Source organism: Diaphorina citri, unplaced genomic scaffold (genome assembly GCF_000475195.1).
Source record: "Diaphorina citri unplaced genomic scaffold, Diaci psyllid genome assembly version 1.1 scaffold81, whole genome shotgun sequence".
NCBI lineage: Eukaryota > Metazoa > Arthropoda > Insecta > Hemiptera > Psyllidae > Diaphorina > Diaphorina citri.
In genome coordinates, this window is record NW_007377518.1 from 2,088 (window position 1) to 17,305 (window position 15,218).

Genomic DNA, 15,218 nt, shown 5'->3' on the forward strand with positions numbered 1-15,218 from the left:
GAGAATTTTTATCATGCTAATTTCATAAGTTGCGGATGATTGACCAGGCTGGTCACTCATCGGCAATTTACTTGCGCATGCAAGCGTGCTTATGGAGAGCCAGTACATAAACACACCCACATGCGGGGTGACGGCAAGATGGCAGTCCAAGTTCATCTGACAACATCGCACAAGTGCAGCTTATCTGGCAACAGTGTGTTTTCGCTCAAACAAAAATACCTAGCAAATTTTATTACAGGACAGAGGACAGGAGAACAAAACAAAATACAAAATTACAAATATTACAATAATTAGGTAATTAATTTTTAAATAATGAATTGTAGAGATTAGATTTATGTATAAAAAACCATATTACACTTTTTATCTTTCAAGTTTCATCAACATCTTACAAATAAATTATCCTACCGATGAGTGAAAATACTTTTTGAGAAATTTTTTTTATTACCCCCTTAGCAATGGCTGACCGTAGAGCGTGTGTTTGAACTGTTTGAGTTGAGAAACAGAAAATATTTTCTTCAAGAACAAGAAGATTGCCTACTAAAAAATGATCTTTTTAAAACTTCTGTGCTCTATCTTGTAGAAGACTGAAAATGTATTTTATATAGGTGAGGAATTTCACCATGTTTGTAAAGGTAAGAAATGGATACTCAAAATTTGAGTTTTTTATTAACTTCAACTCTGTTCTACAGATTTTCACATCTATACCCTGTGAGTGTTTTTCAACTTTTGCTTGGTACTCAAAATTTGAGTTTTTTATTAACTTCAACTCTGTTCTACAGATTTTCACATCTATACCCTGTGAGTGTTTTTCAACTTTTGCTTTGCTCATTTTTTTCACTGTCACATCAATTTACAAGTTCCTCATAGGCATATTCTTTGCCTGTGTTAATTATTGTAAATAGTGCAGTTTACAATCAGGAGGTTGAGTTTCTAGTTAGGTACTCCAGGCTGGTACTGGACCAAATGTTTTTACAAGTTCCTCATATGCATATTCTTTACCTGTGTTAATTATTGTAAATAGTGCAGTTTACAATCAGGAGGTTGAGTTTCTAGTTAGGTACTCCAGGCTGGTACTGGACCAAATGTACAAAAGATATCAAAACTGAACTAACTTAGGAAATCGGTTGTACATATGTGTATCCAGACCAAAATTTTGTGCTTTGGCTCTTGGTTTTAATGAAAATACACTGCTGTGCCATTAAAACATTATTTTTCAAAAAAGGCCACAAATGAAATAGGCATTCTGATCCAAAAGAATGGGAACTTTTGGGGTAACTATGCAGGTATATGAAAATTGTAATGTGCCTAAAATACACTGCTGTGCCATTAAAACATTATTTTTCAAGAAAGGCCACAAATGAAATAGGCATTCTGATCCAAAAGAATGGGAACTTTTGGGGTAACTATGCAGGTATATGAAAATTGTAATGTGCCACATATTCATGGAGCTTAAGAAAGTTAATGAATCCAAGTACTTACTACAATTCTTACACTTACTTGCAGGAGATGAGCCATTAAGTTGTGGTAGATACAACCAATACAATGGCCAACAATATGGGTGGTATGACACCATTTGTGAGTATGCCAAGAGGACGAGCACCCATGCAATATTACAATCAGTATTCGGGCAATGATCTTCCACCTCACATGCACCGGGGACCTCCATGCTTTCCCGAAGAAAATATGTCAATGCCACCAGGTTGTGGGTAAGTGTGATATCAATGATTGTGATGTATAGTTAGCCCTGTAGTGATGCATTTGTTTGCATGGTAATTATGCATAAGACACGTCCATCGCAAATTGATTGAAAATTTCTATATAAGAGGAAAAACTTACTTTAAGAGTGTTCTAAATGTAGTTTTGACCAGTGCGAATGACATGTTGTAACAAAAGAAGTAAAAGAAGTCGTACGGAAATTATCATGCCAACCTGTACGATTTTTTGGTTGTACGGATTTTCAAGATGAAGGGTTACTTTTAGTGATATTAGTAACTAAGAAAAATGCTGGAAAACTCATTTTTTGTTAATTTCACTTGAATATTTTGTATTTGTTACTGAAAATTCACAATATTTTAGAAACTGCTCATTTTTGTTTCATTCACTTTTACTTTTTTTTTTTTTTCAATTTATTGCTAAAAATTAACATTTTAGGCCTGTTTTTCATTTCTACACCACATCGATGTGGCGTCACTCAACGTTAACTCTGTGTCAGGAGTGGGGGTAAAATTGTGGAAACCCACAAACATGACATCTAGCAAAGAAATTACGAAACAATGAAAGATGGAAACTTCCCTCAATACAATTACAAAATGGCGGAACTGAAGCTACTCGAGAGTCGCATCAGAGATTTAAGAGGGGGGTGGACTGAAAAACATGTGTCACTTCACGTAGGGTTCGCATCGTACCCGCGTCGGAATGAAAAACACACCTTTTGAAAACTGCTCATTTGTAAAAGCTCCTTTTTGCGTTTAACCTAACCCTACAATAACACTGGTCACTGCTCATTTGTACGTTTCACCTAACCCTGGTTAGGGTTAGTGGAGGGAGGGTACCCTATACCCTATACCTCATGTGTTATAAAAGCATATTCTTAAAAAAATGTAAACAAACCGCCATGTTGTGCTCATAAGAGTGGTGCAAATTTCAAATTTTGAGAACCATCAGGTTTATTAGTGCATGATTTATGAACTTTTTTCACGTAAACGTAGGAAAAGTTTTGCTGGCCTCAAACTCTGTTCCCCGTGTATTTCCTATGGGGGGGACTAAAAAACGTCAATATCTCGGGAACTGTTTGGAATTTCGGGGGTTTTCGATTTTTCCCAGTATGTACAAATATGGGGGGGACTAAAAAACGTCAATATCTCGGGAACTGTTTGGAATTTCGGGGGTTTTCGATTTTTCCCAGTATGTACAAATAATGGAAGGTAGATTGAAAGTTCTTTTTTATTTGAAACAATAGAAAACAAAATTTTCAAGCATGTACGGAATTTTCATTCAAAATGCCGCCCCATATTGGAATCAGTTCCGTTTGCTAAAGTTCACCCAACCACCCCCTCCCCCTCCCTCCAGAGAGGAAAATCCACGTACGGATTTTTTCCCTATCCACGTTACTCACGTACGGTAATACACCTGTAAACACTGAAAAGATGGTCGCTGTGCACCCCATATTGGAATCAGTTCTGTTTGCTAAAGTTCACCCAACCACCCCCTCCCCCTCCCTCCAGAAAGGAAAATCCACGTACGGATTTTTTCCCTATCCACGTTACTCACGTACGGTAATACACCTGTAAACACTGAAAAGATGGGAGTGAGTGGGTCAGTCAGTCAGTGAGTGAGTGTCAGTTACACAAGGGGCTGTATATATTTTAGATTCCGAACTTTCCCACGGGAATTATTTTCGGTTTAGGTTTCAGGTAGTCCTAGGTAGCTGAACCCTGGCTCGAGCTGGCCTTTCTTGCTTCAGTGTATTCATAACTCTCGGTCGCTGTGCTCGTCAGAGTTGTTCGAAGTATTGTGGAGATAAGTTTTCAAAGTTCGTTCTTAAGTGCTAATCAATTAAAATATGTGACTTTTTTTACTTCGCACCTTTTAAAACTTCACTAGGAACACTCCTAAAGCAAGTATCTTCCCTCTTATAGACAGATTTTTGTAATGTCTCACAGACTAGGAACACTTCTAAAGCAAGTATCTTCCCTCTTATAGACAGATTTTTGTAATGTCTCACAGACGCGCCTTATGCACAACTACCCAAATGAATCAATTTTTTTCTCAATTTCAGGATGATGGGTGGTGAATTCAAGTCCCCTATGATGTCTCAGCCAGAACCTCCCCCACCTAAAAAGAAAAGACGGACATCCAATGCTGCCACCATAACACACCATGCCCCTCCCCCTCCACCCCCTGTCATGCAAGACCTCCTACCTCCTCCTCTTACTGGTAATTCTAAAACCTTTCTATTATACACGTTGTAAGTTATAACTTGGAATAGTATTATAAATAAAGCCCAGATTTTATGAAATTGTATATTTTGGTCATTTTTGAGCAAAAGTGTATATTTTGACCATTTCTGGCATATTTTCTACCCATCCACATACATACCGATGGCTTTATCTTCAGAACTCCATCACCTATAAGGCTGAAATTTGGTAGGAGTAGGTATGTTCTAAGTGTGCTCTAAGAAAAGATTTTGCCAAAATCTAAACCAATCCCAAGTTATGATGAATTTCTTGTCAAGAAGCATGGGCAATCTGCTAGTGAAGTACCTATTTACTTGTATATTTCTCTACCAGGTTATGGTGACACTGTGGTGGCTTCCAACCCATTTGATGATACTCCACCCCCCTCCATGATGTCGTCCATACCTCCCCATCACATGGGACGACATATGAATGCATGTGCAGGTATGTCATCCCCATGCTCGATGAATGCAAGTCCTGGGTCCTGTGGTCCACCACCTATGGGAAGTCCAATGGGCGGGGGCCCTCCTAACTCTTGCTCCTCAGCACTACCCTGTGGGAGTCCACTGGGAAATAGAAGTCCAAGTGAGTGATAACTGATTATTTTCTCTTTCTTGTTCTTGTACTTTCTATGACACTAGTGATGCAGTATTGACTGAGAAACTCTCGTTTCCTACCCATTCTTCTCAACACTTATGTATTTCTTACTCTATCAGCAAAAACGGTCCCTCACAGATGTATCCAGTTGCATGGAAGAGCTTACTAAGTTAGAAATGTATGAAGCTGAATATTGGGAAGTTACTTTACAACTAACTGTAATTAAACTCACATGAAGGGGTAAGCACTTCAATGTGTGAAACACTTCATCAGAAGACATGAGGAGATGTACCTGATCCACTCGACCCAATTCAGAAAAAACATCCACTCAACCCCAATGAATAACATCAGTATTATATATATACTTATTACTTAAATGTAATGCTGAGTCCACACCCCACAACTTAGCACTATGCAACGCGATTGTTGCATTACACACTGAAATTCGAGAAAACAGCCTATAACCTTCACGGGAGTGCAAGCAATAAGTTCACAAAGTTTCATAGCAATCGGATGAGCGGTTTGGCCAGGCATAAAGTTCGAACAAACAAACAAACAAATATTCATTTTTATATATTAGATATGAACCCGTTCAGTGTAGGAACCCCAAATTTCAAGGATCGACGTGCATTGATTCAAGGAACAAGGAACTCAAATTTCATCAAAATCGGATCAATTACTTAAATGTAATGCTGAGTCCACACCCCACAACTTAGCACTATGCAACGCGATTGTTGCATTACACACTGAAATTCGCACATGTGGACGTGTTCGCGCGCGCTCCGAGATCCGAGAGGTTGTAGGTTTATTGAAGAATCTCTTGATCTTTGTTGCTATATATTATACTCGTAGTATGGATGTGTTTAAACAGTAAAAACAGTTTATGAACATGTTTGCAAACATTGAATGAGCCAGCCTGGTTAGCTAGAGCAGTGTTTCTTAATTGGTGTTCCGCGGAACCTAGGGGTTCCGCGAGCTGACGGCAAGGGTTCCGCGAGATATTTTGGAAACATATTATACTCGTAGTATGGATGTGTTTAAACAGTTTATGAACATGTTTGCAAACATTGAATGAGCCAGCCTGGTTAGCTAGAGGGTAGCGCGTCTGCCTTGTAAGTGTTTTATTATTATTATTTTTTTTTATTATTATTATTTTTTTTATATAATGCACATATGCATTATCTAGTAATGCAATTACATGTACATGGTTTTTACTATAACACATTGTCTTACATATTAAATATATGTAGAAGACGAGCGGCTGTCGTCTTCAACTTCTTCAATATTCCAAGCAAACATCACTAATAGATACACTAAACTTAAGTCTGACAGAGATAAATAACGAACAAATATATTTATACAGTTACAATAATAATCATTAATGAAATAGAAAGCTCATTTTTATTTTAGATTACAGAAAAGTTCGACAACACAATTTAGTAAGTACAGGAGGGTAGGTAATAATCAAAACACTAAACTTCGTAATATCACTTCGCAAAGACCTTACAACTTCCCGACCGCTAGACTATAGTTACTAGTAAGTACAAGGAGGGTAGGTAATAATCAAAACACTAAACTTCGTAATATCACTTCGCAAAGACCTTACAACTTCCCGACCGCTAGACTATAGTTACTTTTTACAGACGCTCTCGAGGATAGCTCTCAATCAACTCTCCTCAGACTGTTCAGTCAATCCTCCTTTCAGGGGTCTAGGGATCATACTCTCCCTTATCCCCTCTCTGTTCCAAATAGTCGCTAGGGATGAAGTGGAAGGGGACTCAACCGAGTTAGTCTTTGCTCCTCTACATATACATATTCTATTAAAAATAATAATAATAATAATAATAATAATTTTAACTTATCTCTTGTTCTAGGATGGATTTACATTTTTCCTTAAATATAATAATGTTGTAGTCTAAATCTAATTCTAATGAATATTTATTATACGTTGGCTGATATTAAAGGAGATTGTGCATAGACTTCGTTTATATGTCTAGGTATTTTAAAGTATTCCTGATCACTATTGTTTGTGTCTCTCTGCCTCCTATTTCTTAGTGACATATGAGGTGTTCCTATATCTTATATTTATTTTCTCTAGGAGTCCAGGGCATGTTATATAATTATTTATGATGTGAACAAAGATTAATTTGACTTTACTTCTGTGCGCTTGCAAGGATTCCATACACATCTGTTCTCTGAGTAAATTGTAAGATATGGCATTTGGATATTTAGGGTAGAACCCATTGAACTTGAAGAATAGAACCCTGGCAAAGTTGGCCTGTACACGTTCAATTTTATTAATAAGGAATTCTGATGTAGGTGCCCATATGGAACATGCATATTCTAATTTAGATCGAACTAGGGCTGTGTATAATGTAATTATTGTGTCATAGTCAAAGGTGTTGGTGGTGTTGTTGTTGTTGCTGCTGTGTTGGTGTAATTGTTGTTGGTGAAATATCTTTTTGATACCCAACTAAGACTTTAGTAGTTTAGTAACTAAAAAAGCGGTCGAAATACTCTTAACTGTAAGTGTTGTTGTTGTTGCTGTGTTGGTGTAATTGTTGTTGGTGAAATATCTTTTTGATATCTAACTAAGACTTTAGTAGTTTAGTAACTAAAAAAGCGGTCGAAATACTCTTAACTGTAAAAATACATACCGCTAACCGTTGTTCCGATGTTCATAAAAAATACTAATTGGGGGGTTTTAGGTATGGTTTTGGGGGGGTCTACTCTCATAACTGGTTGAAATATTTGCAATCGAAAAACGAGTACAAATTTTCGTCGATGGTGGGATTCGAATCCGGGACCTTCTGCATGGCAAGCAAGCGCGTTACCACTGGACCAACCGTGCCCCAAAAAGAGATAATAAAAATAAAAAATAAAGATAATAAAAAAATTGATTAAACCATTGAAAAGAAAACAAAATTTGCTATAAGATAGGTCTCACACATTTGGAAACACCTTCTTCAGTCAGTCGTAAAATAAGCGATTTTCAAACCGTTTTTTCTTCCCCTTCTGGTAAAGCTAGAACTTCGAAATTTCGCAGGTATAATAAGGAAGGTCGTAAAATAAGCGATTTTCAAACCGTTTTTTCTTCCCCTTCTGGTAAAGCTAGAACTTCGAAATTTCGCAGGTATAATAAGGAAGTATAGGTTAACATATGGTCCAAATTTCGTGAGATTAAAATTGAAAATTGATGGAGTTATGATAGGGGTAAAAATCCGTCGAAATGTTTCGTGTAATATACACACTGGCGTGTTCAGGCCGGAACTTGGCCTGGCGCACTGCCGTGCGCCTAGATATGCAATAAAAAATGAGGGTTCTCATTTGAAATTTCAAAGTTGGTACCAAGTTCGCGGTGTTTGCGAACTTGTTCGTGAATTTTAGTATTGCCAAAAATCTTTGCAAAAATCAAAAATACGGTCCAAAGTTGGTACCAAGTTCGCGGTTTTTGCGAACTTGTTCGTGAATTTTAGTATTGCCAAAAATCTTTGCAAAAATCAAAAATACGGTTTTATTTTTCGAAAACTCCAACAGATTCGTAGCAATTTGAGTGGGTCATACATTGGTGGACACCCTGTATGTAAAACTAGCCAGCATACTTGAACAATTCGTTACATACATTGCATGTTGCATTGTACGCTATATATGTATCTTTTATGATCAACTAGCCGAAATCCTTAAGGCATGGCCGTACTCTATAAACCTCATGTCACTCATCCATTTAGTGGTCTTGCTCGGTGTAGCTTAACAAAAACGAACCAGAAAACAGCCTATAACCTTCACGAGAGTGCAAGCAATAAGTTCACAAAGTTTCATAGCAATCGGATGAGCGGTTTGGCCAGGCATAAAGTTCGAACAAACACACAAACAAACAAATAGTCATTTTTATATATTAGATATGGACCCCGTTCAGTGTAGGAACCCCAAATTTCAAGGATCGACGTGCATTGATTCAAGGAACAAGGAACTCAAATTTCATCAAAATCGGATCAGGCAAACGCGAGTTAAAGCGGAACAAACAAACACATAAACAAACATATAAACGAAATGCAAAACGGTCGAGTTAAAACGTTCACTTCGTTCGGTCAAATATGTAATATGAGTGCAGTTTGGTATTGAATGAGTAGATCTCATAGCGGAACAAACAAACACATAAACAAACATATAAACCAAATGCAAAACGGTCGAGTTAAAACGTTCACTTCGTTCGGTCAAATATGTAATATGAGTGCAGTTTGGTATTGAATGAGTAGATCTCATTTGTTAATTTGATTTAACCGGTTTGTTCCCAGTGTGTCCAGGAGGTCCAGGCGGGAACATGATGTCTCATCCCATAAACCGAAGTCCCTCCTCCATGGGTAGTCCTCTCGGTGGTAACATGATGGGCAACATGTCAGAGTGTAGCATGAGAAAGGGTGGAAGTCCAATGTCTAGCTCGGGTATGAACAGTAGTCATGTGAACTCGCCCATGGGGAGTCCGGCAGTTGGACCTCCTCTGTCTAGCCCACTTGGTGAGTACCAGCAGTACCAGTATAGATATAATGGTTGTTAATATAGGACTAGCGTCTGCAACTATTTTTCCCTTGAGTATGTACACACATTGCACATTTGGTATTGGAAATTGAGGAACAACAATATAAAGGTTTGTATTGTAGTTGTATACAGGGTGTCCCGCGAACTACTTTACAACGCTTGAGGGTTGATGCAGGACCTAAAGGGCTACCAAAAAAACCTATTTGGACAGATCCGATTTTCAACAGGGGCGGTGTTATTCAGAATTTTCTGTTTTTCGAAGTTTTTCATACCTTTTCCTCTTAAAACGCCTTTACCTTTTGAACTTTTTTTTTGTTTTAAAAAGATGAGTGTTTCACCGCCTTTTTTATTTCGTAGCGATGAAACAACTGCTACATTGGACGCTTGTGGTCTGTGTCGTAGCCGTGTCCCGCGAACTACTGTACAACGCTTGAGGGTTGATGCAGGACCTAAAGGGCTACCAGAAAAACCTATTTGGACAGATCCGATTTTCAACAGGGGCGGTGTTATTCAGAATTTTCTGTTTTTCGAAGTTTTTCATACCTTTTCCTCTTAAAACGCCTTTACCTTTTGAACTAATAAAGATAATAAAAAAATTGATTAAACCATTGAAAAGAAAACAAAATTTGCTATAAGATAGGTCTCACACATTTGGAAACACCTTCCCTCCAACACAACCAGAGGCTTGAGAAAAAGATTTTTTTGTATCTTTAAAAACTACAATTTTTTCAATTCAATTTTTCTTCAATAAATTTTCCACTGAAACCCATTGAATTTCTCCTGATAGAAAAGTACCCTTTTTTGTCCTCTTTAATTCCATTATCTTGAATTTCCTGAGAAATCATTATTTACGGAGATATTAACGATACAAAGGGTTTGAGCACCATCCGCGGTCTGGCATTTATTTCCACTCCGCGGAGTGAGCAGTTTACTCTTCTTTCTCATGATGCTCAATGGTCGATTTCGGGGATTTAGCTTTTCCATAAATTCAGTCCGCGCACTGAGCTATTTAGTTATTTACAGTTTATCCCTTGTATTTTTTTTTCAACTTGGTCTACTTTCATGCCCCAACACACACACGCAATCCGTTTTCTTCCATCATTTGTAGTTGTCCCCCTACAACTACCTGAAAACGGCTACTTTCCCTGTGTCGCGTATAATATCTCTGGTAGCGCGGTCAAACTTTTTTGACTTGGCGGGGCGGAGCGCTACCGCGCTCCTTAATATCTTCTCCCAAGCTGATATTTTAATAGAGATTCCAAGAGAAGATGAGAGAGGTGAAATTTTACACTTTATGATGTATTTTTCAGAATGTGCACGGGATTATCGGATGTAGCTTACACGATGCTGACGGCCGAGGTCTATGCAGAGTGGGTGTGTGACAAGTGTCTCAATAATAAGAATATCCCCCTGGTCAAGTTCAAGCCGTAATGTATAGAGCCGCCATCGGTACAAACCTTGCGAGCTGTACGTAAGAAGAAGACAAGATGAAATAACATAAAGCATTGCGAGCTGTACGTCACCCATACGGATACTAACCACGCGCAACGTTGCTCTACTTCAGTGATTCATCGAGAACTGGTGCATTCAGCGTGCTATCCTCGCTGGCTTTTGTACGCAAGTGAAAATGAGATTATTATTCCGTAAATTACAAAGTTGTGAAATCGATTTGAGAACGAGGTTCTGATATTTTACAAGTTTTTGTGTTGTTGTCAGTGGGTATATTATCCACCGGAACATAATATTTGGCTATTGAGTGGAAATTTCGTTCTTTGATCTATACAGGGTGTCCACCAATGTATGACCCACTCAAATTTCTCCGAATCTGTTGGAGTTTTCGAAAAATAAAAAACCCGTAGGTATCTCTTTGATTTTTGCAAAGAACTTTTTGGCAATATTGAAATTCGCGACCAAGTTCGCAAAAACCGTGAACTTGGTACCAACTCTGGAATTTCATAATTATGAGAACCCCAATTTTTTATTGCATATTATTATTCTACGTAAAATTTCATGTGCAATCAACTATTCATTCATTTTTTGCGATTCGCAATGGTTCATATTGAAATTCAGACCAAAAAATGAAATGTAGACTTTCCACCCTGATGGCCTCCGGGGGTGAAAATGAATGTTTCTAACATTTATTTTAAGGATTGAATTTCAGTGTGGATCACTAGTGGGACTTATTTGAAGCACAAATCACCAATTGATATAAATTTCCCATTCTTGGTGCTTCCCCTATTGGCGGGAGAACAAATGAAAAAAATGAAAATTTACATTGGCCATTACTTCGGCTCTGTTGGTCGGATCAAACTCAAACTTGTACCAAAGTACGTACTACGTTTTTTGAGGCCTTTAATATGATGTGTCACAAACAGGGGGCTCTCATTTCAGAATTTAAAGTTGGTCCTCCTACGGTCGCCCGGAGCTCTCCAAAATTTTTCGTACCTCCCAAAATTCTTTATAACAATTGCAACATTTCAGCTTCCCAGGGTGAACAGTATAAAAGTTCAAAGGGCGGCCTGGGACTTTTTAAACACACTGTATAATATATGTCAAATGATATTTCAGGTATGTTAAACAGAAGTCCAATGACAGGGGGTTCTGTAGGGAGTCCAATGATGTGCGGCCCCAACGGGCCTGGTTCTAACCAAGGCCCTCCTGGTATGTGTGGCCCCAGTGGACCTGGATCTAACCAAGGCCCTCCTGGCAGTAGCCCAATGATGTGTGGTCCAGGGCCCAACTCAAATCAAGGCCCAGGCAGTAGTCCAATGATGTGTGGACCAAACGGTCCCGGAGGCCCCAACATGATGTGCGGCCCTGGATCCAATGGACCCAACTCACAGATGATGTGCGGGGGGCCCAACTCTAACAATTCAATGATGTGTGGCCCTAGTACCAATCAGATGATGTGTGGCCCCAACACCGTACCAGGTGGCCCAAGCTCGAGAAATAGCCCCATGATGTGTAGCTCCATGGGGCCCAATAGTAATATGGGCCCAAATGGCCCCGTGATGTGCGGCCCGAATGGCGCCAACTCAAACATGTGTGGCCCACCTGGTAGCAATCATAACTCGGGGCCTGGAGGCCCTGGAAACAATATCATGGGAGGACCCGGGGGCCCCCGGCCTAGTTCTAATGGAAGTTCAGGGCCTCCTGGAAGCAATAACACAATGGGGCCTGGTGTCAAAGGTAAGATAACAACATATGTAACATAATTGTACATAGGTAGTAATGGAAAATACTGACGAACTTTACATAGACAGCTGAAATTGTGCCTCTTCACCTAACATATTAAGATTATAATTTAGATTTAGGCCACCCCCATGATTTGACTCTATTTTGATTTCCAGGTCCCAACACCAGTCCACTCTGTTCTCAATCAAACAATCTCCCCTCTAGCAATAGTCCTAGCGTTAATTCAAGTTCATCGACGAGTAATAGTTCCCATGGAAACCAGTCGTCCACACTCAGTACGAACGGGCCCCGAAGTAGTCCAATGATGTGCCCGCAGGGGCCGCAAAGTGGCCCTATGAATAGCAACAATGTACCTAATAGCAACAGTTTGGGTGGGAGCCCGCATGAGGAGATGGGCCCTGGACCTGGGGGCCCCGATATGCACATGCGGAGAGGGGGCCCTCCAATGCCACCTGGGTTCCGGGGCTACATAAATTCAAACGATAAAATGACGCCGGGGGGCCCAGGGTTCCCCAATACGAAGCCGATGCCTGTGTGTGCAGGCAAGGTAAGATTTCATTCTACTTGCTAATGTTAAACACTTGAAAAGTTTACTAAATTTCATTCCATGTTGGAGATATTAATGGTGGCTTCTTTTAAAAACAAGGCCCGTCTCACATTGGATGCGTGATGTAGGTAGCTGCAATATGTATACATATATTAGATTACCTATAATTTATTAATTTCCAGATTTACCCAGAAAACCAGGCTATGGTGTTTAACCCACAGAATCCTAATGCTCCACCTATCTACCCGTGTGGTATTTGCCATAAGGAAGTTCACGATAATGACCAGGCCATACTATGTGAATCTGGATGCAACTTCTGGTATCACAGGTAAGCGTTCCTTGGTAGTCGGGAGATCTTGGGTTCGAAAACCAGTCAAAACAAGATAATTTTTTGTCTCGTTTCGTGGAAAAATCAGTTATTATATGGATTAATGATGGTGATGGTGATGGTGATTTTTTCCTTCTCAAAATCGCCTAGCAATTATGAGTTAATGTTATAGTTATAACATATCCACAATAAGCATCATTGTCTTTGAACTTCTTTGGCCGGGACTTTGGAAAAGTGATTTACCTATGGCCGGGCCACAATCAGAGTTCAATTTTAACTCTAGGTAATCTGATTGGCTGAAAATTTTGAAATCAACCAATCAAATTGCTTAATCCAAGAGTTAAACTTGGTTAAACCGAGTTTAAAGAGACCTCGGCCATTACAAGTTTTCATTGTATCAATAGATGTAGCTCGGAGCGCTTGGTTTCAGCAATGCAAAAAAATTAAAGTTATGAAATTTTCTCGCTAGGATTCCAGGCCATTGAATTTCATTATTTCACCCTTCTACTGCTATCCCTCTTCTCTAGGGATGGCAATCCGCAATTTTTTTCAATCTCGCAAGATTGACACTAAAGTTTAATTTCGGATATTAACCCATTGATGACTACTACTACTTCTACTACCCAACGATTGTGGTAGGTTCTTCAATGATTTCTAATTCAGTCAATTGTAATTACTATTATACAATTTAGAAATTTAAAATGGAAGAAAATATTTTATTCTTAATTATGAACATTTTTTCAACGATTTTACATGATTTTTTTTTTTTTTTTTTTTTATATTCATTTTTTGCGATTCGCGGTTTCGCAAATTTCGCGAGAAATCGCGAACATCAAAACTAACTAAAATGTACCTATGTGACATATCATTTGAATCATTTCACAGTATTTTTCCTTCATAAATCATGTGGTAACATCAGATTCAGGATTAAGACCATTTTTTCGCGAATTCGCAAAAATCGCGAATCGACAAAGTGATTGAAATGAACTGTGTGACAAATCATTTTATATTTTTTTTCCTTCATGAATGATGTAGTAACATCAGATATTGGATTGAGACCATTTTTCACGAATCCGCGAAATTTTCTAAGTTCGTGAATTGCCAAAGTGATTGAAATTTCGCGAATTGGCGAAAAATGACCTCAATCCCAAATCTGATGTTACCTCGTGATTTATGAGGGAAAAACATTGTGAAAGGATGTGTCACACGGTACATTTCAATCACTTTGTCGATTTTTATATATGTATATATATAATAGTTGTAATTCTGTCTATTGACAGGTATCAACACCACCTTCTTTGATCAATATACAGGGTGTTTAATAAAAAAGTTGTCACCCCTGATAACTCGAGAACCGTTTGAAATTCGGAAAAACGCTGAAAGACGTATTTCTTTATTTTTAAGGGGAACTTATTTTTAGGGGATCTCAATTTTTCAGCGCCATCAATGTGAATTTCCCATTTTTGGTGCTTCCCCTATTGGCGGGAGAACACGGAAAAAGTAAAATTTGAATAGGCCATAACTTCGGCCCTGTTTGTTGGATCGAGCTCGAACTTGTACCAAATAACTACGTTCTTTAAGACCTTTGATATGATGTATCAGAAGTAGGGGGTTTTAATTCAAGATTTTAATGTTGACTCCCTGGGGCCGCCCCTGATAGCGTTGAAAAATTGAAATCCCTTAAACATAAGTTCTTCTCATAAATGAAATACGTGTTTCAGCGTTTTTCCGAAGCTCAAATGGTTCTTGAGTTTTCAGGGGTGGCAACTTTTTTTATTAAACACCCTGTATACAGGTATATAGTTGCAAATCTGTCTATTGACAAGTATGATATATTTATTTTTAAAGTTACATTTACAGGTTTTACATTGGAAACAAATTGAGTTATGAACCCCTTCAACAACTATGTGCTCTTGTAGAAAACAATTATTGTACCCAATATCAAGGAATTAGTACCGTGCATTGTACAGTATTTCTGTTAGGTACCCTTTAATTAAAACTTTAAACAATTTCAAACTGAGAAAAAATACCTGCAAAAATAGGTTGATTTAAGGTAGGT

The 15,218-nt window shown here is 38.5% G+C and overlaps 1 protein-coding gene across 3 annotated transcripts; it reads left to right on the forward strand.

Annotated features, from left to right (window-relative positions):
* Positions 1 to 245: 245 nt before the first annotated feature.
* Positions 246 to 13,250, forward strand: LOC103522778 (protein pygopus). 3 transcript variants are annotated; one of them, XM_026832781.1, is made up of 8 exons: positions 246 to 632; positions 1,504 to 1,706; positions 3,779 to 3,936; positions 4,290 to 4,400; positions 8,849 to 9,067; positions 11,658 to 12,278; positions 12,440 to 12,831; positions 13,014 to 13,250. In XM_026832781.1, exons 2-8 carry the CDS (start codon positions 1,543 to 1,545, stop codon positions 13,161 to 13,163), a joined length of 1,815 nt encoding a protein of 604 aa, XP_026688582.1. In that variant the 5' UTR covers positions 246 to 632; positions 1,504 to 1,542; the 3' UTR covers positions 13,164 to 13,250. The 3 variants fall into 3 exon arrangements, with proteins under 3 accessions (XP_026688582.1, XP_026688580.1, XP_008486094.1); XM_026832779.1 differs by having other exon boundaries at positions 247 to 605; positions 4,290 to 4,541; positions 13,014 to 13,249; XM_008487872.3 differs by having other exon boundaries at positions 247 to 632; positions 4,290 to 4,541; positions 13,014 to 13,247.
* The last annotated feature ends 1,968 nt before the right edge of the window (positions 13,251 to 15,218 follow it).